This window comes from Grus americana, chromosome 4 (assembly GCF_028858705.1).
Source record: "Grus americana isolate bGruAme1 chromosome 4, bGruAme1.mat, whole genome shotgun sequence".
NCBI classification, from domain to species: Eukaryota; Metazoa; Chordata; class Aves; order Gruiformes; family Gruidae; genus Grus; species Grus americana.
The window spans coordinates 16784224-16810828 of NC_072855.1; the positions used below are offsets into that span (position 1 = coordinate 16784224).

General features: G+C 42.6%; 1 protein-coding gene across 1 annotated transcript; it reads left to right on the forward strand.

Annotated features, from left to right (window-relative positions):
* On the forward strand, positions 1–26605 carry LOC129206465 (ADP-ribosyl cyclase/cyclic ADP-ribose hydrolase 1-like). Its single transcript, XM_054825627.1, has 8 exons — positions 1–310; positions 16269–16398; positions 17055–17190; positions 17989–18071; positions 19794–19870; positions 20579–20671; positions 22908–22994; positions 24928–26605. Exons 1-8 carry the CDS (start codon positions 72–74, stop codon positions 25007–25009), a joined length of 927 nt encoding a protein of 308 aa, XP_054681602.1. The 5' UTR covers positions 1–71; the 3' UTR covers positions 25010–26605.

Sequence of the window (26605 nt, forward strand, 5' to 3'; positions counted from 1 at the left end):
CACGCTAGAAAGCTGTTTTCCCTTCGCGCTGGGAGCGCAGTTGGTGCTGCTCTTCAGCGAGCCCTCGCAGCATGCCGTTCCAGCAGGGCTCTGCCCGGACGCGGCAACGCACCGTCCTTCTGGTGGGGATCGCGGTCCTGCTGGCCGCCCTCGTCCTCGCCGTCTTGCTGGCCTCTGTCCTTACTCACGGAACGCAAGAGGTCAGTCCCAAAATGATGAAGTGGAAGGACAGAGGGACCACTAAGAATCTGAAAGAAGTCATCCTGGGAAGATGCTACAACTACATCATGGCGCGGTACCCTGAGCTGGGGTAAGTAGCAGTCCCGGTTGTGCAACAGGTGCAAAAAGAGAACAGAAAAGAGCTTGATCTCACCTCCCCCGGCCACATCCACTAGGTTTGTGGAGGAGAAACCAGGGGAGTAACACTTCTGTCCTGTAGCAAAATGTACAAACTCAGACTGCAACTGCCAGTGCTCAACTGGTGGGTTTTTTTAAGGAAAATTCCTGCAGAACCAATGTAAATAATACTAATCCTACGTGACAATTCAATCATAAATACATTTTGCAACTTCCTTAAAGTCAGCTAAAATAAAAGCTAACAGGTTTGAGTACCCGGAGGTGAAGGCACTTTGCTGTAAAGCTGATCTGCCAAAAATCCTGTAACGCATGACACTGCATTCACGAAACCAAAACTACACAGGAGGGAGGAGAAGAAGAAGGTTCAGCACAGATTTATAGGACAGACAAAGATGTTAGAAAAATATTGAGAAATACTTTGGGGTTATCCAAAACAGATGTTTTTAGTGAGTGGGTAGGACTTTGTGCTGAGCATTGACAGCTTGCGCGGAGGGCTGCAGATGGTTCGTAGTGCCAGCACAGCAGTCCCAGGCAAAACCTTCACCCAGTGGTGGTCTCTGCTCAGCCCATCGCAGCAGGTAGTGCTGTAACACCCTGAGCCCACCGCTCCTCTGCTGCAGAAGAGGATTCCCTGGGCCTAGGTCTGCAATAGCATATTAGGGCTGAGAACTGATTTCCTGATCCCTGGCCCCCCAGGGAAAAGCAGAATATGATCTAAGGAGGGTCCCCCTGCAGGTACTGGGGACACCCAGCTCCTCAGGACAGGATCCAGGGCAGCTCGGGGCTCTCAGCAGGGACCCATCCATCATTTCTGTGGCACCAGCCACCTGATTTTGTGTCCTCAGCAAGCCTCTGGCAGGCATTTCCACCACCCCGTGGGGTGTCCTGCGCCTCGGCTGGGTGACAGAACCGTCCTGGTCTTTGTCTTCAAAAAGGCAATTGCCACCTCTCCTTTTCATGACATTGAGCTGATGAGAACAAAGCTGCATTTAGACTTCTCCAGGCCTCGGTTGTCCAGGGCTGTATGAAGAAGCTGATTTGCAGCCTTTGAAGGGAAATGGTGGAAGATCATGGCCTGAGCATGCAGAGACTTAAGTTCATGCTTTTCATTAAACAAATAAGTGGGTTTAGTGAAGGGAAGGGAATTCACTTACCAAAAAAAAAATTAAAAAGCTCCTGAAGCTTTTGCAAAATCATATGCATGTTTCTAAAAGCACACATTAATTTATTAAAGAAGTATACACTTTAATATGATAATCTGAAATTATTTTAAAGCCTAATGGCCTTCATTACTTAGGCTTGTTTTGTTCAAATTGGGGTGCTGAAGATGTAAAACCCACTTTTGTGTGAATATGTGTCCAGCCAATTTCACTTACCTTTTCATTCACAACACAGTCTGAACCTGACCTGGGAATATTTTTTTAAGAAATTCTTTCAAGGACACTTTTAAAAAAATTACGAGCCCATGTTCATAAGTTTTTACAAGGCATAACATTTTGTCCTATTCTTAATCCAACAGTGTGTAATAGCTTCGTGACTGTAAGCTCACTTTCTTGCGGATGAAATAATTTTTGCATAGTAGGCCACTTTTTTGTTTTATTGAAAAAACAATGTGAAATTTATCCAAGGCAGAGTGCACCGAAAAAGGAAAAATATGCTCGTTTACATAGTCCTAAAATGTTCGGGAGGTTCTAAACAGAGAATTAGATGTAGGTGCTTTTCTGGGAATCCAACCTGAGATTCCTCGGTTCTGATTCTGCTGAGCTCGGTGCAGTTTGTAACCAACCGCTTCTGTCGCTGGCACTTTCTGATAATGAAGCGGGAGCCTTTAGGGCACATCAGAGAGCCCTGTATCTTTCATCCTCTGCTCTTTCATCATTGATGGAAGTCTCGGATCTTGCCTCGCGTGAGATCTTTGGTGCACTTAATCAAAGAAGAAGAGTAGGAACAGGCAACTGCAGAAACTCGGGCAAGCTGTGTCCTATACTCAGTTAGGACTTTTGTTGCCGCTACTCCCACCGTGGGAACCTGCTGCCTTGGTTGGAAATATTCTCGTGTCCTCATAAATTTGTCTCTAGTCTCTTCTTGCCCTTTTAATCTTACACCAATATGTGCATTTGTTTAAAAAGCTCTGCTTTTAGTAAACTCATGGACATTTTGTTGTATTTTATACTTTTTTATAACAGAGCCATTAAGTCCCATCCTTGACAATATTTTCCTTTTTTTTTTTTTTAAATAGCAATCTATTCACTGCAGTAGTTAGTGAGTGTAACTATTTACTACATTTTGGAGTGCCATATTTCAAATTGGAATAGCTGGCAGGTTCTTGGAAAAAAGGGGGATTGTTGACATATGAATGCGGACTTTATAATGTTTCTAGATATCACAGATGGATTTAACAGGAGCCACAGGTCTGTAGCCCCCATTTATCTCTGCTTTGGCAGCCGCATGCTATAAATCATGTGATAAGGCCACGGATGTGTTAATGTACACTTGCACCATCACAGCTTCTTTAACCCTAGCAGATACCTCCTTGTGCTCTCCCTCATCTTACTGGAGCTCTGGACACCACGCGCAGTCAGCACGCTCTGGTCACGCTCTTGTCTTTTCTGATACAAACCATGGGCTGAACCCAAGCCCAGCAAGGCCAATTTTACTGCCTGCAGTGGAGTTTTGTCAGCACCTCATGCAATCAGATTTTATCCTGTCGATTAGCTTATTCTCAAAAATCATCAAAATGTTGAGGCGCTGCATTGAACTTGTTTGCTAAAAAACAATTATACAGCATCTGCTGGTAATAATGTGTGCAATACAATCTGTGGTTTTATCTCTGCTGCTGGCTGGCTGGCTCTTATCATTTGTACACATAGAGTTTCCTCAATTAGTCTTCCTGTGCAGAACTGTCGTCGTGCCAAAGTTGAGGACAAACAAGCAGCGAATAGCAAATGCTTCAAATAATGTATTTTCAATATTTTAGGAAGAAAATTCCGGATGGTATATCAGCAAGCTTTAGGGTTTCATTGCCTGCGCATGTCCCTAGACACACGTATTAAAGAGTAGTATTTCTTTTTGGCTTCCCTGGAAAATGCTGGCTGCTGCCAAAAGACAGAGCTAAAGCAATAGTTTGTCACAGCTCACCAGTCTGGGGTTTGGTGGGGGGTTTTTTTCCCCAACATTAACAAAAGCTGCAAGTTCTGCTTTCACAAGTCCTGCAAAAATCCCGTGCTCATCGACCATGGTCATTTGTGTGTATTGTAGTTTTGTCTGAATAAAGGCCAAAGGCAGTTTGGTCTGAAGGAAGGATTTGACCTCAAATTACTTCGTCTCGTCTTTTCCACGAACTCCCTCTTGTGGCTAACGAAACACTCGCAATTCTCATGCTCCAGGTCTCAAGGCAATGCAAATTTAAGTTTAGAAGTATTTATCCCTGGTATAGCCAGAGGAGGAATTGCAGATGGGGTGCACAGAGCTGCACACTCACCAGCACCGGGCTGGTGCAGGGCCAGGTCAGCGCTAGATCATTCATAAGAGCAATGCTGGTCAAGACCAGTTTGTGGTGACCTGATAACTTACCCATCACTTGGAGGATGTGGTTTATGATGAGTCTGCATTTTGTGTCTGCTGGAGAAGAACAGGTAGTACAGATGTAGCATGAAACCTGTTAATACAAAGTTAACCGGTTTCGTTTTCCTCCTCACTATATTTGAATCAACAGGCTGAGTTCAGATATGATTGGCACCTTGTGACCTGGGGAAGGAGACCGTAGTCACTGATCCTCAAAACACAAACAGTGCTGCTTTTTCAGTCTAGAAATAAACTCATCTTACATATGCAGCCCAAGAGATTTTTTCATTCCCAGATCATGACTACTCCCCCCCTCAGCTCTGCAGTCACTTCTCAGTCTCTGATTCACCCGAGCTAAGCCAAGCTTGCAAGGACCTACTATTTAAAAACAGCTGAAGTCCAGCCACCTTAGTTTTTGTCTAAGCTCTGCCAATGAGAAAGCACCAAGGACGCAGGCAGGGAGCCACTTCAATAACGTATGTGACTCTCCAGGCCCAGCAATCCTACTGTGTCTGCCTAAGCAGTGCAAAAACCCAGCGATGAAGATGCAAAGCATAGCACTTGAGTACGCTGGGGGACACACAACATGGATTTCCCCCTTAAATACAATTGGACCAACTAATGTTTTTTATGGTTGTTGGGAAATTCCTGTTGTAGCGAATGTTAACAGTCAGTAGTTCCATTAAATTTAGTAAAAATTGATGCACATTCAGGAGAGCTTTGTCTCCTGACTGCGTGATCACGAATGTATTTTGTCTTTCCATTCCTTTGCAGCCTGTGGAGATGGAGATACATTTTGTCAAAAAGAACATATGGAGCCATGCTTTTGTGTGAGATACTATTGCACTCACAGCATAATTTCCTTCAGAAAGAAATCTGGGATTTGTCGCATGCTTACTTTTGCATTTTGCCTTCATGCTTTGCTAGACATTTTTAATTTCATTTCCTTGTATTTATTCACTGTTTGTTAACACTTTCACATCAAGCATGGCACTAAACAACAGATTCAGTGTCACAGAAATCTAGGCTTTATTTTATAGAACCATGACATTACGTTCAAACTTACTTGAGATTTGGGGTTTCGTGAAGAAAATAGGCCTTACATAAGAGAAACCTTTACTGAAGCAGAGTCTTATGAAGAGTATGGTGTTACTACCTAATTGTAATGCAATAGTACTCCTACTAGAGTGCACTGCAGACTTCCAAAGCTTTGTTCAATTTAATATACATCAAATGGCAAAGGATTTGGCTTTTTTTTATTTCTAAAAATACATGTTCTAAAAAAAAATGGAATTGTTACACCATCTTTTTTGGTTCCAGAGCAAACGAATGACTTTATTTGCACTATCTGTCTGCAGAAAAGAACATGAGGATCCTGGTGGGCATGCTGAACGTGAGCCACCAATGTGCCCTTGCAGCAAAGGCCAGTGGTATCTTGGGCTGCAGGAGGAGCATTGGCAGCAGAGCAAGGGAGGTGATCCTTCCCCTCTACTCAGCACTGGTGAGACACATCTGGAGTGCTGGGTCCAGTTCTGGGCTCCCCGGTACGAGGGAGTCACGGACATGCTTGGAGCATGTCTAGCGAAGGGCCACAAAGATGATTAAGGGGTTGAAGTGTCTGATGTACAGGGAGAGGCTGAGAGAGCTGGGACTGTCCAGCTTGGAGAAGAGAAGGCTCAGAGGGATCTTACCAGTGTGTATAAATGGGAATGGTTCAGAGCTGCTTCAGGGGAGCTTACACTGGACTGTAGGAAGCATTTCTGTGCTGAGAGGGTGGTCAAGCATTGGAACAAGTTTCCTAGAGAGGTGGTTGATGCCCCAAGTCTGTCAGTGTGTAAGAGACATTTGGACAATGCCCTTAATAACATGCTTTAACTTTTGGTCAGCCCTGAAGTGGTCAGGCAGTTGGGCTAGATGATTCGATTCGATTCGATTCGATTCGATTCGATTGGATTCGATTCAATTCGATTCGATTTGATTCGATTCTTTTCTATTCTATTCTATTCTATTCTATTCTATTCTATTCTATTCTATTCTATTCTATAAATATCTGATGGGGGGAAGTAAAAAAGAGGGAGCCAGGCTTTTCTCAGTCATATCCAGTTGTAGGACAAGAGGCAATGGGCACTAATTAAAATACAGGAAATTCCATTTAAACATAAGAAAAAAAAAAAGCCTTTTCTTGCCTTAAGGATGATCAGAGTGGAACAGGTTGCCTGGAGAGTTTGTGGAGGCTCCATCCTTGGAGATATTCAAAACCCAACTGGACACAGCCCAGAGCAACCTGCTGTAGGACACCCAGCTCTGAGCTGAGGGATCAGATTAGGTGTTCTCCAGAAGAGTCCTCACATACTTCCATTTCTTTGAAAATACTTTTAGACATGCAAGAGGTCCACTGTGTAACTACGACGAACAGTGATGAGGGAACTTTTTGGCTTATCTGTAGTGGCACTGGTGTTGATATCTGTTCCTACTTTTGGTTTGTCTCTCAGTATTAAGATGGGCACTGTATCATCATAATAACACACTGCTTATTAAAATTCCCAAGTCGGAACATTTGTTACAATGCTTCAGTGTACATTCTCAGTATTCCCCTTCCTATTTCATATGGCAGTGTGTTGACTTTAATACCTTTTCTGTGTTAGCCTTTGATACAGGAAACATGCATAGTTCTGGTTTTCTTTTTTTCTGCCCTTCAATATTTATGACAAGATCTTCTTTTACAATTGTTTTTTCTTAACTTGCATATGAGTGACTTTGACCATTCTTGTAATTTCTTGGCAAGACAGAATAATTATAAACATTAACAATTCTTTGAATCTTACTCAGAGGTACACTTCCATTGAAATACGCTCTACTGAGCTTTAATGGAATATAACATTAGTAGGCACAAATGGATAGTTATTAGCACTTTAGGAGCTAGAGGTAGGGCTACTGGTTCTATAGTTGGTCCTTCAAATGAGTCCTCATGCTGTTTAAGGCAAATTTCTATAACTATTCTGGGCTATAAGATAGGATTCCATTTGTGTTTTATTGTCATCTCTTTCTAGAGGCAGTTCATTGGAAAGAAATAATTTTCTTTTTAGCAAGAGACAAGTTCATATGCCAGTGGATAACTATCATTTATTTGTTCTCAAGATAATTAATCACAATAATGTTTGTTTCTGCTCTTCTGGAGTCTAAACACCAATGCTAGGCCATCAAAGGCCATCCAGTTCTGTGCAATGCTCATAGTTCTGCACAGAAAATTTACCCTTCCAGGCTGTATCCCCAATGACAACAGTAACCCAAAGTCTGGGAGTGTCCTGTGAATCTGAGGAGGAGATGTCTTTTCTCCATGGCCAAATCAATATACTTCTGAGTGCAGAAATGCTGCTGAGATCTGAATTTATCTTTCACTTTGGCAGCTATACGTTTACTCATTTGTTTGTTGTCTATATTGACTTACAGGCATATATAAACTACTATTAAATGACTATATATTTGTCATATACTCAAACTTCTTACATTTATTTAACGATGGTAAGATATTTAATGGTTCTTAATGCAAGATTCTGTAGGATTTCAAATAATTTTTCACATTTGGGTTAGCCTACACATACTGCATGACTCATGATTACACCACCATCATATATTAAAATTTCCTTGCAGTGAAAATCTCCTTTGTTTTTCATCCCAGATACCAGAGAGAATATAATTCTGTCTGTTCTGGCCTTCTACACATTAATCAGAAGTATTTGTTGATGAAATACTGTTCAACTTTGTTTTCTACTGCAATTTTATACAGCTATTTAGTCAAGCACAGTCAGTTAGCTGCTTGGTTTATGTTTGGATGAACCAATCTAAGAGCTTGTTGCTGAAAGGGAGAATCCCGTTCCTTCCCACCTCTCCTTGCTTCAGTTCTCGTGTAACATCTGTAGAGATGTCAGTGAAAGCAGCCGTGCTCAGAGGTGATATCGTTCAGCTGTCACTGCTAAGATATAGTGAAAACTTGAGAACTGTTTAACACCTCAGAGCACCGTGGGGAAATATCACTTTGCTTATCCATAGGGATAGGAGGAAGAAATCTTTTTTCCTCCTAGGGTCAAATGGAAATCTCCCTCTAGCGTCCAAGAGTAAAAACAGATGCTAAAGATGCAGTCTGTCTTCTCAGAGGATGACACCAAAATAAGGTATTAGCCGGTCTGTTCCCTTGTCCTTGTCCTGCTGACACCTGCCCCCCTTGAAGCAGGGACTTCTCCTGACTTACTGCATTTATGCCACATCCCAGCAGTTTTAGTTCTATAAAAAAAGCCAATGTACTGCAGGTTCATGGTGGGGGTGGGGAATCTTCAGCTGCATTGAACCATTGAGTGTTTCCCTGCTATAGCATATTTTTATTTAGGTCATTCTTACAGAATTGTTTTTCCAAGTTTAATATTAAAAATGAAACAGTACTAAAAATACAGCTTCTAATCAAGTGGTAAGATGCTAGCTGAAATTTGTTCCCTCTATATCTGTTGAAGACATGGCCCTCACTTGAACAGTTAAAGTGTAGAGCAGCTATGACCTTCTGTCAAAATGCAGTCCAGGTGAGACTCCTGCCCTTCTAGAGGCTGCATCCCACTTACAGAGCATCGCTGAAAGCACCATCTGTTGAGCAGCTTGTTTTTTTCACCTGGGAAAGCTGAAATCCAGCCAGCAGAAAAATCTGCTTATGTAGATGAACTCTTCGCTGGTTTATAGCTGCGACCTCTTGGCTCAACCCTTCCTGGAAGAGCGATAAGACTTAATGTTGTCCTGGAGCACCGATTCCCAGCTCACATAAAATACTCCAGGAGCTGTAAACCAAAGCCACAAATACACCTGCAATTAAAACTTTCTTATTCCTGCCAAAGGTGAAGGACCAGTGTGACAAGGAGCTGTTGTTTGTTCCAGGATATTCCTCGTATACTCGAACATATACAGCCCTGAGGTGCACCCAGGGGAAATCTCACCTTGTACTTCTTTTTCCAGACTTCCAGCCTCCCCGCCTCTGCTGTGGGGAATTTAATTGCTCTGCCTACAGGCAACCTTTCCGAAATTCATCTTTCTCTGAGGCAGAGTTTTGGAACTCTGTCTCTGTACCCAGTCAGCTCCTCCAATGCTTTCTTTACTGGCTTTTGAACTATTTAATTAACAGAGAGCAATACTTACAAAATCAAGCTGCCAAAAAAATCAAGTATGTCATTCCCATATTGAAAAACAGTCAGTTACCATAGATGTTACGGTGGCAGACACTTTGCAATAATTAAACTAAGTGGGTAGTGAGAGGCTAGTGCTCATTGAAGATGTTGAGATTGACAACTCTTCCATAATTTTTTTTCCTTCACCCTTTCCCTTGGTAATTTTTCCCCTCTCTATTATCCTAATGCTAAAAGCAGCAGACAGTAGTCTCTTCAAATCTTCAGCGATGACAGCATACTGGCTGACCTCTCTTAATTCACATTTGTCTGATTTATAGCACAAAGATACCTGACGGGGGATTTTAGGTGCTAGAATAATAGGAACAAAGCCGATCCGTTGTATGCACATACCCATTTTCTGACTCAGTGGTCTAGAGACGGGTCGGGCCCTCACCCGGCATGAAGAACCGCACGCCTTTGGGGTTGACCTCAGCTGCTGCTCCTGAGAAGTCCCTTCTCCCGCGTGATGGCAGTGTTCTCCTTGTGTTCATCTCCTCGCACCCGATGCTCAGGTTGACTGCAGACAAGTCCAACCACAGCTGCCTGGGCTGGGCTTGGCAGTGGCTCCAAAAAAGTTACTCCGAGGCAGCAGTGAGACACGGCAAGGCTGGAAGAAGGGAAGGGTCAGCAGAAGGAAGAACAGAAATATTTCAGATTAAAAGGCAGCAAAAGGATTAGGGGTTACAGAGGGCTTCCCCTCAGCACAGTCATAAAGGTTATTGTTCATTGTGTAATTTTTTTATAACATAAAGTCAAGGCTATTCGTAAGCTCACATGAAAAAACAAATTGAACACAGATGTATAAATTGCACTGCTGTTTACCACCATCAGAGTTTACCTGAAAGAGGCAGATAAACTGACACGCAGGCAAAGATGGATCTGTTAGATGCAGAAACATTGCTGCACCATTTAGATCCTTTGATAGGCATTCTCCTTCTGAGAGGTGTGGTCTTTTACAGGTGAAGAGGACGCTTTAGACTCCCAATAGAGTGTGAATTGGTCTTATGCCTTTAAGGAGCTTTGTTATAACCACAAACTTCTCACTGACTTTTTAAAGAGCCAGACTTCTGAGCGCTTAGGTGCATATCTGCTTTTCTATTTTTGCTACCACTAACAGTGGTAGCAAATGAGAAGGATTTTTTTTTTTACAAATTGCAGCTGGTGGTGAGGTTTGATCCTTTCAAAGGCCAGTTCCAAAAAGGGCTCTGGGGGCTGTTTTCAGCTCTAACTTCAGAGCCCCACCACAGAGGCCACAATTAAGATCTCAGTTTGGCCTGAAGACATCGTCAAGTTTTAGAAAGAAAACTCAGGACATTGGAAAAGCCTCTGTTGACTGCCGGGGAGACCGCATCTCACCAGGGAAGCGTCTCTGTCTAGTAGAGTGATTTCAACAATATGGGCAGAATTGACTGAGTTCTCCAGAACAAAGCCTGGAAGTAATTTCTGCTTGTAAATTTAAAGTGGGTCCCATACTTGGAGCACCTCTCTCAAATTTGTGAATAAAAAACTCGATGCAACACAGCCCAAGGAAATGCTGCCCTTCTTAAGATGTTTTAGTGTCAGTCCAGTGCTGAACTGAAAGCAAGACGTTGTTCATGGTGTAACTGAAATCAGCAGGGATGAAACTTATCCTTGATATTATACCAATTAAATCAATTTCAATTGGGGATGAGTTTGCACCATCATGTCCAGTTAAAGAAAAAATAATAATTACAAAGTAAAGAAAAAATTATCTATATTAATAGTGATTTCCCAGGTAGGTCGATGCCATCCTTTTCCTTTTTAAGTGGAAGGATAGTCTTTCAAGGTTATCCAGACCAGTGTACTGATATGCAAAAGATAATGATGCAGAAGCTGTCCATTTTTCTAATATGCACATTAAAGTTTGGCTGCTAGGGTACCTGCTAATGGAAATATTCTTGGCCCCAGTTTCTGTCTGATAGATTAATGAGATATTCATAAAAAAGGTACATGGATAGAAATACTCAAATTCATTGGAAAATGCAACTTCCACCCAAATGTAAGGACAAATGCAGGATATGCTTTGTGGTGTATAGAACATTCAGATTTAATAAGGAAATGTAGTTTTAATGGTTATTTGTATCCCAGCCCTTATTCAGTGTTATACCGAATGCAGGGTATAGTCTCTGTCTCCAGAAGGTCATGAGGCAAGTTCTGCAATCCTCACTTTCCAGAGAAAAGGTGGCAGGTTCAGTTCCTGTGTTCACAGCAGGTTTCACGGTGTTCCTTCTAGTCTCTCAGTTATTATTTCACACTTAACAGCTTTCCCAAACTCTATCCATAAAAAAAAGGTTTGAAAAAATTAAACATAAAATTATATTTATTTTAGATGTCACTGAATTTGGATTAAATAATTCAGATTTTGTAGTAGAATAAAAGGCCTTAAATATTTCAGCATAAACAAAGTTAGCCTCAAAGGAGGAAATCCATTATGCATAAAGATGCGATAGTTGCAGATACGATGCGGAATTAATATGCAACCCAAAACATACAAACAAAAACCAGAGACGGAGAGCACGCAAGCCCCACAGCAGTGCAGTCCGTAAGCGTATTCACCATGGACTCCTGTATCTGAATTAGATAAGATTAATTAACTGGTAGACTGGTGATCTCTTTCTCACCCTCCCTTCTGTAAACCAACAAAGAAAAAAAAAAATGAGCCCATGCTGTGACTGAGAACTTCCCAACGAGCAGCTGGGAACAGCCATAAGAGGACAGTTGGTTTCTCAGGCATTTTTTGGCAAGGCAGATGTGCTTGTTTCAACCTGAAACTGTTCTTGCTGGAATTTTTAGCACACCAAGTGCCAGCAAACTTCTCATACTGTTTTCAGGAGGCCCAGAGCTACAGCAGGTCTCTGCCATTACTTCTGCTCAGGGTGAGTTAAATGCTGCACGGCAGACAAATATTTTCTTGCTGTGCTGGAAAAAGGGACAGGTGAAACTTTATTAATAGTGTCTACCTCTACAGTGAGGCTGGAAAGAGTGGCTTATCTTACTGGAGCTGGGATTAACAAGTCCTAAAGTTTTCTCACTGCTTATTTTTTCATATATCAACCAAAATTGCAGTTCTATGTGGCTGGTAATCTCTTTGAGATGTGAGGAAAAACCTGTATTTTGTATCAGAGAAACAGCTTTCCAATGGCAAATCAATTAATTATTTTTATTCAGTTATAAAAATATACATGTTGATAGGTGACAATAGTGAAAATGAAGTATTGTTTTGCTTTTCTATGTTTTTTTTTACATTGAAGATGTGTATTTTGATTTCTAAAACAATGCTGAATTTGCTTAGTTTCTATAAAAGCCCATCTTCGTGTCTTATCATTCTTATGTGTGGTACAACTACCGATTACCAGCTATAGAAGAGCTTCCCCTGTTTGAAGACTAAGCCCTACCATTTTTATGAGATTAAACATACAGTTTTGCTCAGCTCTGCCAGAACTGTGCATGAAGACTCTTCCCTGAGATAGAAGTGACATCCAGGCACATCATCGAGTGCTGAGCTTGGTGTCTTGAAATGCTAGAAAACTAATGCTTGAATTCGTGACCCAGCAAGCTGTCTCGGCAGGATCGTGAATCACCTGGATGGTTCTTGCTTTGTGCTTCTCATGGCCATGACTTGAGTCCAGCAGCAGAAATGCTTTTTACTGTGTCTATCTATTGCTTGTCTCTCTGCTTTGGGAATAATAAACCCGGTTTTTGTATGATTCCTTGAAAAAATGTTTTGTCTTCTGAGACCAAGCTTAAAAAATTTGCAATATGAAAGGATAAATGACCAGGTAACCAGCTGTCACCTGTGGCTGTTAAGACTGTTAAATATAACAGATTTCAGGAGTAGCTTAAGAAAAAAAAAAAAAGGAGTCCTGCCAGGAGGACAAATCATTTGACAGATTGGAAACTGCGCGCCATATAAATGTCTGGTTTCTTGTTTCTACAGTGACTGTAACTGAAAGTGCATTTAGGCTCTTGGATAAAAGACAATAGCCTAGTAAAAAATCACCATTGTTATTAGTCTTCTCTTACCTGGAGGTAAATTTGGTTCACATAAGCAAGAGGTATGGTCCCTCACACAGCTGCGGCTGCCCCTGTAACAGGCTGGCATGGTAAGAAATGGAAGTCGGCATGTGGCCAGAGCTGCCCCGGTTGGCCGTACAGCTGGAGACCTCCAGGCCGACCTGCCTTGCCCCTGCCCCCGGGCTCTGTCTGCATTTCAGACAGCACTGTACAGTGGCAATACCCAAGCTAGCTTTAAATCAGCAAGGTCTGGCAGCAGGACACCTGCATGCAGGTAGAATTCCACAGTGTGATGCACTTGGCTGCCCCAAAAATGAGAGATGAGGACGTATCCACCATAGACCCTTCACAGAGGAGGACTGGAAGAAGCTGGGGCATGGAAACCTGCTGTAGTAACCATCTTGGTGCTATGACCTCCCAAAACCCGAAATCATGTGTAATGCTAAGTGTCCTGGTTTCAGCTGAGAGGGTTCATTTTCTTCACAGCAGCTAGTATGGGGCTGTGTTTTGGATTTGTGCTGGAAACAGTGTTGATAATACAGAGATGTTTTAGTTACATGGACTTCTTGTTGTTGAGCAGCGCTTACACAAAGCCAAGGCCTTTTCTGCTTCTCGCACTGCCCCGCCAGTGGGACAGCTGGGGGTGCACAAGGAGTTGGGAGGACACACAGACAGGACAGCTGACCCCAACTGACCAAAGGGATATTCCATACCATGTGACGTCATGCTCAGTATAAAAGGGGGGCTAGTTGGGGAGGGGCAGCAGCAGCTCCAGGACGTGTGGCTTGGGGACAGTCAGGTTTCGGGACGGGTCTGAGCGTGTGGTCTGAGTTGTACGGTCCTTGGGTGAGAAACTGCATTGTGTATCACCAGTTTTGTATACTCTGTTAAGTACTGTTTGGTTTGGTTTGTTTTCCCCTCTCCCTTTGCTATCCCAGTGAACTGTCCTTATACCAACCCACGAGGTCTTGCTTTTTCCTTCCCATTCTCCTCCCCATCCCACCGGGGGAGGGGGGGGAGGAGGGGGGGGAAGGAGGAGGGGGGAGTGAGCGAGCGGCTGCGTGGTGCTCAGCTGCTGGCTGGGGCTAAACCACGGCACTAAATTAGATTTGTTACTACATAAATAAAAGCAGACAGGAAGGAAGGTCAGGGACGTCTTGCTGTGGATTGCCTGGTCCTTCCCGGTGTGATACTGGCCCAAGCCCCTGTAGCGTGTCTGATAGAGGCATTCCCTCTGGTACCTGGTGCTGCAGGTGCTCTCACTTTCTTCTGGACACAGATAGACAAGAGTCTGGCCTTCTCTTTGTGTGATGTTTATTTTCTGTAAGGCTTAGGAAGGGAAAGAAGAGAGTTCATGTCCAGACAGCGAGGAAATGGCCAGGAGCTGACAAATGGTTCTGGGTTCTGCAGTTTAGACATGGCCCGTGTAACACAAACAGCTCCACTCTCTGCGTTCCAGTTTGCTCCGCTGATGCTCAGATGGGCGCTCAGTAGAAATCTCAGTCAAGTTCAGTAGTAGGAACAAGATCACACAACTGTAGGGAAGATTAACTTGAAAATGTTTGGAAATCTTCAATGATTTACTATTGTTTTTCTTAATCCCTTTAGGACTACTTTTAAGACTAATCAAATTCCACATCCTACATGTTACCCAAATACCAAGTGGTAACAAAGCCTGCAGCTGTGTGTCTGTCAGGTACTAACTGATCAGTGCTATTTTATAGTGCTCTGAAGGCATTAGTTTCTTCACACAAGACAAAGTCCATTCTTCAAAGGGCTTTTAGAGGGAACACACTGGGCGATGATCGCAAACAGTGAAGAAACAGTGGATGAGTCAAAGACAGTCAGAATGGCTCCATGCAGACATGCAGACGGCAGGATAATGCAGTCAGCGTTTTAAATTTACATAAAAATAGGGAAGAGAAGGATGCAAAATCACTGCATTACAGTCACTGCTGTAATGAGAGGGACAGGCTTTCCAAGCCGGCCTGAAACTACAGGAGTGTGAGGAGGAAAAGAAGTGCACCCGTGGGGGACACCCTTGAAAACACATACTAGACAGACAATAATTTTGAATTATCTTAATGCAAAGTTTTCATTCATTACCTCAAGTACAAGAAAGCAAATGTCCTGAGCCATCCCAAACCTTATTATATGCTGCAGCTTCAGGAAGGGAGCATGGCACTACTTCAGTAGAGAGATACGATTGCTTGCCCACGTTGTGCAACACATTTCCTCTTGGTAGTACGAAAGGAGCTCTGCTTCTGTCAGCAGGGAGGTACTTTATTTCCTAGGCTGACAAAGCAGCATCTTAAGAAATAAGTGTAGGCTGAGGTGATAGGGTTGTGTCGTGGCATGAAGCAGTTCCCCCCATGTAAATTTAGTGGAATTTCTCTGACTCACACCAGTAAGAGCAAAAGGGCCAGAACCTGTAACACCGTGGAGGATCAGGAGACTGAAAACCCCAAGCACCTAATTTGGATCTCGGTTATATGTGTGCAAATCAGCTGTGGCTCCAGCAAAGTCAATAGCTGCAAATTAGTGCATAAATTAAAGTAATATCAGGTCCAAAACTGCCAGACCTCTGCTTTTGTTTTAGATAAAATTATAGCTGTTATTTCTGTAGGGTCGAATGCTCCATAGGCAGACACATGGGCATATTTTTGGCTCACTGTACCTGAGCAGGCAGTATCCTTCAGCCGTATTTTTAAAATGTACAAGCTATATTCTGCCACATTTGCTTCTCATGAATTAGTATGAATCAAGAAATTTGAAATCAAGAAAGCAAGAAATTTGATCTTCTGGTTATGTGATATCAGCACTGCTCTTTTTAGAGGACAAAAACATAGAGGGCATTCAGATATTTCAATTATCAGTAATTTAAAATGTGGGAGAGAAAGATGTGTTTTAGAACTGCTCTTTCCTAGTTTATACTCAATTTGCTGAAGACACTCAGCATTTTGTAATGGATAATGTATTTTGGTGCCTGAGCATAGTCAGAACTCTTTTAAAATCTGATCCATAGTGGTTGACTATAACAGAAGGAGATCCTTTCACAGTCATAAATACTCATAAATACTAATTAACTGTGTTTGAATCTTTTGGCAGAGATAAGGATTGCCTGAAAATATGGGAATCATTAAAGCATGCGTTCATTTACAAGAATCCCTGTAACATTACATCGGAAGATTATCAGCCTTTAATGGAGTTAACGAGTCATCCCATACCCTGTAACAAGGTAACGGTACAATGCACGGTGGGCTGCGTAAGGAGGGTTGTTGTGGGATGACATGTCTGAGCAGTGCTCTGAGTGATGGAGCTTGTCCGTAGTGCCTGCGACTGTCTGTAGGTCGACAAGGATGATATTGTGCTCTTGTGCTTACTGCAATAGTGTTATCACCTTTGGACCCCAGTAAACCCATTCATTCTCTGTCGCTGGAAGTCATCCCTGTGTAGGGCTTGCCTCAAACCTCAGTACCAGGGTGGTGCTGGTGAAGTGATGGAGATGTCCCCATCCCCTGAGCATATGGCTCTCCATAAGGAACATGCTATCATGCTGTTAGAGGGACACTGCTTCCAAAAAGCTGCTCTTCCATGTGCAGTTTAAAATGTACAACAAATTAGGTATATATCCTATGAGAACTAATCGAAACCCTTCTTTCAAAATGCTTTACAGGCTGAACACGTCCATTTTCACAAAAAAATAGCCACGCAAAAAGATTTTGGAAATGGGCTGCAGAAATAAGAACTTACCCACAAATGTGAACTTGCAGCATTTCAGTAAAAACTAAAACTCCTTCATTACCATGAAAAATTTTTGCTTTTCTCCAGGAAAATTTCCTGACCAGGTCTAGTATAAGCATCACTCATTAGACATTGTACCTTACTTCACAGTCACTGTTTTGGAGCAAGACAAGTGACCTCGCTCATCGTTATACAAAATCCAATCAAAATTTCCTTACCTTGGAGGACACCTTGTTGGGTTATATTGCTGATAGTGTTTCATGGTGTGGAGACCCCTCTGCCCCAGGTAATAATTCCTATTTTTTGCAAAACAAATCGGAACACTGGAATTCCAGTTTATTCTTTTCTCTTGTATATCTGGACCTAAACATAGTCCTTTTCAGATACTCTTTTCTTTAAGTTAGTTTAAAACCTTAACCGTATTCTGTCCCATATTATGGAAGAAAGAAAATAATACTTATTTCTCAGGTTAATTTAAAAAACACAACTTTTTGGCTACTACTAAAACACCAGATTGCTTCTTGGACTACTGGTCATATCTCGCCCTCTTTTGTCAAGATTGCTTGGTTCCTTTTGTGACTTCTGTGGGACAAACCGCAAAATAAGAATGTGATTCAAGAAGGTCCTGGCCATAGTCCAGTCAAAGCAGCAGGGGCGGTATGTAGGTACTCCAGGGTTATTGATGCCCACAGTACTTCTGGGGCGGTGCTTAAAGCTAGCAACCTCTAAAATGGGGTGAAATTACTCAAAACGTTGGGCAACATTTAATTTTTCAATGCAATTGGACAGCATTGTCAAGAGCCAACCTGTTTCTCCCATTTAAGACTACATATTTTCCCTTCTCAGTTTTCTGAGAATTATTTGCATACAGGGCCTGCAGCCACCTCCCTGAAACATGTGTGAGCAAACAGGAAGACCTTCGAACGCATGCAAATTCGTTTTCCTCTTAGAGCCCTTTCCTCATGTAGCCTTCTTGCTTTGGTAGGGGGCACAACTTTTTGCCATCAGTAATCAGCTCTCAAAGCCATATTAACAACAATATTCATTCTAACCTTAGCTATTCTATAAATGTATTTCTTCTCAGGAATCAACTATGAGTCTTGTCCAAAACGAAGTGAATGTGAGAGCAACCCTAGCTCTGTATTCTGGAAAATGGCGTCCAAGATGGTAAGATCTAGAATAAATCTCCCTGAATCCAAGAATGTTGAAAGGCACTAAGTTCCTGACACTGCCAAAAATGTGAGTTTGCAGATTGGACTTAAAACACAGAATAGCAAAAGTTCACTGAAGCTTTAGCCTTAGGTGCTAAAAAGCATGGGTTTGGAAATTTGTATTTGTACAATATTTAATGTCACTGTAGTTTGGGCATTCTTATTTGTGGATAGAGACTGTCTAGAACAACACTTGGCAGACAGTTGGAGCTTTGCAGATAATGTTTACAATCACTACCCTTAATTAAATCACAGGACTGAAATTGCTAAAATAAAATACATTTTAGCATGTTAGTGTTGATAGCAGTGCCCATATTGGCACAGAAATTTTCCAAGCAGCTGAGAATCCCCTTGCATGTTCCCGGCATAAACCTGAAGAGCACATCCTTCCACAACGGTATCTGGCAAGGTCCCCACGATGTACCCACCCATACACACATGCCAACTCCCATCATGTGAGTGAGACCCTGCTAGTCCAAGTTAAGACATTAGCCTGGCTTTGTTGAATCAGCACTTTACAGAAACAAACTGCCAGAAAAAAACTGCTCTCCTGTATCAGTTTAATCTTACATTTCTCTCAAGACTTTATCCTTGATATGACTATTAGTAGATAACTGCCCAGGTGAAAAACAAGCATTCCTGTATGCTTCAGCTCTCATGTATGTAAGAAAAAGTCTACTCACCATTAAAAAAAGTTTTGTGGGTGAACTAGTGTACATAAGTTTTCCAAGCTCAAAACAGTTTCAATGGTCTCATTATTCCCCTCAGTTCCAGAGTCTGGGAGGGATAAAGCACTGTACAGAGTCAGGCTTGCTTGACTGCAGGCTTTCTAGTCCAAATAAATTTAAGATCTACTAAAACTCATGCTCATTACATTAGAAAGTTACACATAATGAAACTTTCCTGCAACTTCACAGCTCTCGAGAGCTCAGTTTGAGCCACATTGTTTTGATGTAAGAGGACTTGGAGGATTTGATAAGTACAGCCACCTGTGTTAAGCTTTTTAAAATTTCTTTTTCTTACTAATGGATCTTGAGTGGGTATTTTATGTTGTAACCTTAGTAGTCTTTAAATATTTGGACATGAGTTTTAAAGAATAAAAGGGCAGTGATTACATGGTCCAGTAATTTAAAAATCAAATCAAATCAAACTCAGTGATGAGTTTTATTAAAACCACTGAGGAGAAAAAACCCCAAGCCACAAAAGAACACAGAGCGTGAGTCACAAGATAATGAATACGTAATAGTTTGCATGTCCTTAAACTTGGGGTGCCTCTGTTCTGGCTCGTCCTTACCGCCTGAGTTAAAGCAGTCTGAGGACTATTGCGAGTGACTGAGGAGGGGAACAGCCCCATCAGACAGCTGTAGCTGCTGGGGCTCTGCAAACTTGCATCCCCCTATAAGAACTGAAAACAGCGGTGACAGCAAAGTTGCTATACCAATCCCAAGCAACCTCAGACTGCCAATTTATAGCTGGCTGGTGAGCTTTACGGCCGTTTTGTCATAGCCTTTAGAGGCTTTTTTTTGCACTGTCATGTTCTGTTAAGATACTGGCTAGATCCTCTACTTGTATGCCAGTTCTGATGACATCGAAGAAGTTACAGTAATTTCTACTAGCCCCGAGTCTGACATGGCACTGCGTGTAGTGTCAGAGTATGATGTCTATTTGTTTTGTTCAGTTTGCAGAAGCAGCATGTGGTGAGGTTCAGGTGATGCTCAATGGATCACTAGAAGCTGGAGCTTTCAGAAGCAGCAGGTATTTACTCAGCGTGCTATCACCCATGTTTCTGTGGGGCCTGCATGCTGGTGAACGTGTCTGCCAGTGAGTCCCAGTGCAGAATGGGTTTTGGTAACCTCATGTAGAGGTCTAAACCATTGGCTATTGAAGAGGTGATTCACTTAATTCCTTCTCTACTGTGATTGCAGTTGAAAATCTCCTGAGGGTATGTGGGTGGGGTATCCAGTGTGCTCTTACTGCACAAAGTAACTTTATTATTACAGCTTATTTATTCACTACACATGAATGACACATTTCTAACTGTTCCTGGAGCTGACTGGATTTTCCCCCCTCCAGACTGTACTTCCTTGGGTTAGCTGGTTGGAAGCACAGTCTCGAATAATACCAAAAGATGAAGAATGTGCTGGTCAGGAGAACAGCCACGTTCATTTCCCTTGTACCAAACCAATAGCCAATAAACAAAGCAGGAGAAAAGGCACTAAACATAGAAAAAATTCAGCTTGCTTCAGTCTGCGGACAGTTTCAAAAGTTCTTATGAAAGTGAAACAAGAATGAGGAGAAAATCTTTTACCACAAGGTAATTAAATAGTCATATCCATTGGCAAGGACGTTCTTTCACTGAGAATAATGGCAGCACTAATAAGCACTAGTATCTGGGGAACATACTCTGTACATCTTACCTAGATAACTAAGAACGTTTTGCTTTTTCATGTCCCATTCTTACAGCATTTTTGGAAGTATTGAGATCTTTAATTTAAATCCAGGTAAAGTCTCTGCAGTACATATTTGGCTTATGCATGACATCGGTGGACCTCAAAGGTAAGTCACGCTGGTACGGACCCATGAGTGGTGTGTAGAAGGCAGACAGTGCAGCTCAGTTCTGACAAATGACTAACAATGACACTATCTTAAACCTGTTCATGAAACCTTCTCTACATTCACTCATCTAGCTGCTTACTTGCCTGGAAAGAATAATATTTGTACTGTTGTTTTCTTGGATGTTTTTCGTAGGTACTGCTGCACAGTTAGAGCTAAGACACAATGACATTTTCCTTGCTTTCAAGAGGTGCCATGACCTTTACATTTCTCCCTACCCCACTGAGTTCTACAGACCCTTATTATAGGTGCAGCACTGAAGTCACAGAGCAGGCTACGTTTGCAAGGGTGAACAGCTGGAAAATATGTTTTTCCGCAGGAGTAATATAATTATGCTAACCAGAACCATTTTTGGCAAAATAATTTCAAATGCAGAAACAGGTTTCCCAGAGAGATCATGGAGTCTCCATCTGTGGATATACTCAAAACCCGACTGGCAACCTGCTCTAGCTGATGTTGGTTGGACTAGATGATCTCAAGTGGTCCCTTCCAACCTAAATGATTCTGTGATTTTTAATAATAAATCTGTAGTTTAAATGCTTACCATGGAATTTCTGATACCTGAACAGTGACCTCAGATCACATCTGAGCCTTTCTGAGTGTCCTTTTTCATCCTGATCAGATTCTTTGCAGACCTATCACATTTCAAGCTCTGAGCATGAGGTTCAATGCCTTTGACCCCTATCTTCAGAGCCGTTTCTGTGGTTCATGTGGTTATACTGTGTTGCCATGGTTTCTCCCATTCCTAAGGACCCCACACCCCAGACACAGCAGCTTTGATGCTCTGGGTCAGGAAGGAAACTGTGATGATGCAGTGCAACTCAGGAATGAGTGTGGACCCATGCAGCAGAGACCCTTGCTCAGACAGCCTGGCTGTCTGACACAGTGCCAGCTCCAGTGTTGCAACCCCTCCCCGAGCCCTGACACCCAGAAGTGTCGCTTTGCCACACAGAGACCTATCTGTCACAGCTCACGGGCATGTGTCTATCCTGTGGTCACCATGCCAGACATATTCTTGTGGCCCATTGCATGGAGGTTTGCTGAAGAAAAGGACATTGGGTAATCTGTACATTAGTTCCCCCAAACACGGCACTTGATACTTTCTCCCATGATATCCCAACATCAGAAAAGCCATCATGTTCCTCCTCAACAGCTTCAACAATGTGGTGCCCTGCCAGCCTTCCTGACACATCCTTCTCCTCTGCCAAGTTCACAGCAGTTTCTTTTTAATTTTCTACTTACTTACAAGGAGAAAGAGGAAGGGTAGCTCCAATATGCATTCCTTTTATCTTCTGATTTGTATCCCATGTTGAATCACTGATAACATCTTGTAAGTGTTGTGAACAAAGAAGAGCTGGCTCTGCTATCCACCAATGCCATATGTTAGGAACTGGATTTGCCCTGATGCTTGTCCCATACTTTGGACCAGGAGACGATTTTTATCCCGAGGTAACAAGTCTTTTGCAGTGGCTCTGTCTGTGTGTCTGACATTTGTCAATCCTCTCACTACAGCTTTGGGGCCCTTTGGGCTATTCCAAGCAAATTAAGCACAGAGATAAAGATCTCAAAGGTATGACATTGCTACATGCTTCATGAAACTATTAGCTGGATGAAAAAGAAATATACAGGTTAGGGCTTCTACCAATGGAAAAGCAGTTGGAACAGCCCTTTGTCAAGACAGAGTAGCAACACTGAGTCTGACAGGAGATGCTTATATCTTGCTTCCTCCCATGTTTTCTCTCTGCTTCTTCCTATCGTACGTCCTACCTGGGACTTAGCTGCTCATTTTCCTGATTGGCCCTTTCTCATCACACTTGATCACTTTGTCCTTCCACAGATCTGAATGAGCTTTGTATCATGCTCCTGTGGATGGAGGCCACCTGCAGATCTGGAGCAGTTCTAGAGCATATTGAACTGTGAATGGAACTGAGTTAATTCCCACAGATACCTTGCTGCACGAAGTTCTTGTGCAAGATGCACAGCTGAACATCACATAGTTTCTACCAGCAGAGGCCCAATGGTAGCCAAAGCTCCACAAACCCAGTGGATTTGACAGCACATTAGCAAACAAGCTTTTAAAGAATATTGCCTGAAATAAGGCGAAGTGACATAGCATGGAATTTAGCTGAGCTTCTTGTACACACAAGGAACACAAGTAACCAAAGACTTTTCTTTCCAGTGAATCCTGCTCAGGTCATTCCATAAAGAAGTTAAAAAGCATCTTAGAAGAGCGAAACTTTATGATCACCTGTGAAGACAATTACAGGTAATTACCTGCTCTGACTGGTATCAACTTGCTAACATAAAATTAATATTACATCTCCCTCTTCATTTAATATAGGTTTCTTGGTTTACAGCAGGCTAGAACAGACTCCCCTCTTACACGTCCCTTCGACGTGGCCATGTGTTTCTCAGGGGCTTCCACTTGTGCTGCAGACCTCACGTTGGCTGGGTCTGGGGCTTGCTCTCTGCCTGGCACTCCAGGAGGTCACCATCATTGCACATGTTCTGTTGCCTTCAGGGAAGGAGGAATCCAGCCTCTCTCATCAGATTGTCATCTGACTGGGCTTTTACCTACAATAATCACAACCAAATAGGCAGCTTTCCTCCCTGCTGCACGCAGACAACGCAGTATGTCAAGGACGGTCCTTACTTCCTTCGCTATATTTTGAGCTTACTTTCCATCTAACTGCTTCGTCAGAGAGTTAGGCATGAGATATGATACGTATTATTAATTACTATAATTCTCCATTGTCAGGAGATAAAAACAGGAGTCCAGGAAACAGAACAGCCCAAGTTCTGACTTGCCTGAAATCTCTATGTGCCTGCTGAGGAGATAACAAAAACCTGAGACCCTCTATCTGTCTGTGTGGGTTCAGAGACCTTCACACAGAGCAAAAGTGTTCTTTAGTGACATTAAAAAAGTAGCAAGGGTTCAATATTACTCATATCTCACCTGTCAGGAACAGCTTTTCGGAGTGAAGGACTCATACTGGGATAAGAACATTTCCAAAGTAAACATTTCTATGAATGACTGAGTTTGTGACATTAGTTTTAAATAAGAAAAAGTTGATCTTCAAAGGAGACAAGCAGCTTATTTTGTGCTAGGATTTTAATCTTGAAGGCAGAGCAATATATTCCTGTTTAGGTATTGCTAAACCTGATTAATGGGGTACTCTGCACATTGTGAAAAAATTAACACTCGCATAAATCTTCCAAACGGCGATGCTCGTGTACTTGCTTTCTCTTTGGGTGACTGCAGCCTTTAACCAATACTCCCAGGACCTGTAGGTAGGTACAAATTATTTCAGCCTATGATGAAATAAGCTAAGGGGCCAGGGAGGAAGGGGAAGTATGTAGTAGCTTAGATGCCTCGTGGCTCAGCACAAGGAGAAACCTGTAACACATCATGAAGTGTTGTTGACATACTCGTTGCTGGATAGAATAACAAGTAGGGCTTTTTGTCAGAGCTCAACTAACGCATACATAAACAACTGTATAGAGCAACACGGACAATTAATTTTACCATTTTATATACAGAGCAATAATAAAATAAGCAATTTACATGTGCAGTAAAACTCTTCAGGATAGATGATGTAAGTCAGCTTCACTCCCCTGAAGTCATTGCAGACAGAACCATGTGGGTCCGTGTCAGCTGAGCATCCGGCTTTTCATGCCACGTAGCAATTGATGCTGATCATTTTCTCTTGCTTTTGTCAATGTCAGTAGTATCTTCCAGAAGTAGCTGAAAAAATTGATTCACTGGATGTACTTCTAGCAAAAAATCTAATTATATCTGACACAGTTAGCAACAGCTTTACATTGTAGCAGCAGGAGTTACCACTGTGTAAGCAAGATAGTCAGCTCCAGCATGGCAGCAGCTCTGTAGTCAATGCAAGAGATCTTACTTCTTTTTCATAATTATTTTCGTTACCACAGCATAGCTGACATGCTGTGAGTTCACACCCTACTTTATTTCATACTCACTTGCTCTTGTCCCTAACCCCTATAAACATCAAAGCTATCTTTCTGCAGCAAGATCTAAAGAAGAATTATCCAAAGACAAGATATCCACTTGGTAAGCACAGATGAAACATGCATTTTGACTTTCACGTTGCTTTTAGTAACTGTGGAGTTTTATTCTGTTGTACTTACAAAGTGATTACTAAATATTTGTTTGTTTCTGTGTCTTATCACAGGCCGGTTCAGCTTCTTCAGTGTGTGCATAACCCTGACCACACAGACTGCAGATTCTGCACCAACACCATGGCGACTCCATGAAACGGAGCGCTCCGCACTATTGAAGACTTTCATTATTTGCGCGTAAAGCTGGAAAAGATGTGGCTACATTGCTTAGAGTGATAAATAGTAGCGTGGTGTGTACAGAGTCCATAACCAGAAATCCTTGCTGTGATACTAATGGCCAAGGAGCAGCAGATGATGTTTTAGGTGTGATTACTGTACGCGCACACGCGCACATACCCACACGCTATTTCAGAGGGGCCGGGGACATGTTCAGTGGTTGAGGGCAGACGCCTTGCCCTGGTTTGCTCCCTCCTGTACAGCTCCCCTTGTGTTCAGAGGGTCAGAGCAGGGATTCCCTGGGCCGTGCACACAGAATAAGGAGATTTTCCAGCAGAGGCAGAACTTGCTCGGGTCAGCGCTCGCATTCCTCCCCGCAGGAAGTCTGGATGGGAAATGACCAGAGCACGCTATGCTCCCCGTGCATCCCAGTGCAACATCCCGCAGAGGGGAACGTTGCCCAGTGGCACATGATATAAACCGTGTTTCTCCCAGGGACTGTGGCATCTCTGAGCAGGTAAAGTAAGCGGTTGAAGAGGCAGAGTAGTTCTTGCCTTTTAATGGGCATCACAGTACGTGGCTGGTGGGGAAACGCCTGAGCTGAGCCAAGAAGAGACCCGAAATGACTCGGAGGGTTGCCAGCATCTGTAAGAACGTGTCAAGTGTGTAGCTGGGGAGATGAAATAGCAAGACTGACTCAGGCAGCCCCATTAAAATCCTACTGGAAACACCACTGCAGCTCAGATTACATTTTATTCTTAATACAGCAATAAGCATAAGCCTTCCAACTTTCATAAAAGGTCCCTCAGGCCACAGCTTGGCCATCCACTGGAACAGAGACAAACATCAAAAGGCTGCCGCAATAAGGAGTCTCTCTTAACCTCCATTTCTGAGGTGAAAGGTGACGCCTTTGGTCTAAAATTCACAAGCACAGACATGCCGCGCTACACTGAAACAGCAGGTTACATTGATTTCCTTGGATTTCCATTTTGCCGGTCTCATATGCATATTCAAGTGCAGTGTTTATAACAAAATAAAGATCTGAGGCCAGCTTGTGGCCTCGGCTGTAGTGCCTTTGTGCAGTGCCATTGACACTAAGAGAACAGAGCAGCTTTCGCTACAGATACACTCCTAGGCGTTGCAGTGGCAGCACAACCAGCAATTGGCAATTCATTAGGCAGACCGCGGTTTCCGCCATCCCAGAAGGTTATAATGCTGCACGTTTTAGTGACTGCCCGGGGTGCGAAGCATCCTTCTGGAACTACACAAGCTGGTGTAATTCTGAGCATCTCTCGATAAACCTTTGCTGTGTAATACACAGGCCTGCACTGAGCATAGCTGGACCATGCCCAAGACCTCACCCATAATGTTTACATTACGTGAAATCTCTTTGTATTTGCCCTCTGTTATGTAACTACTTAGAGGCATCAATGCAGACTCATACCAATACTTTCAAATAGGTTATTTCTGACTATAGGTCAAGAGTTTGTCTTCATGCTCACTTTTGTACCTCTTCTGTTGTAATATAAAATGTTGACTGTAAAACTGAGGTCTATAATAAAATTGCTGATGGCA

What these genes read in the sequence shown, in the direction of transcription:
- LOC129206465 (XM_054825627.1), top strand. Translation starts at nt 72, where the DNA reads ATGCCGTTCCAGCAGGGCTCTGCCCGGACGCGGCAACGCACCGTCCTT. An exon ending in GCGCGGTACCCTGAGCTGGG is followed by an intron (nt 311 to 16,268) that starts GTAAGTAGCAGT and finishes ATCTTTTGGCAG; the next exon opens with AGATAAGGATTGCCTGAAAA. An exon ending in ACCTGTGAAGACAATTACAG is followed by an intron (nt 22,995 to 24,927) that starts GTAATTACCTGC and finishes GTCTTATCACAG; the next exon opens with GCCGGTTCAGCTTCTTCAGT.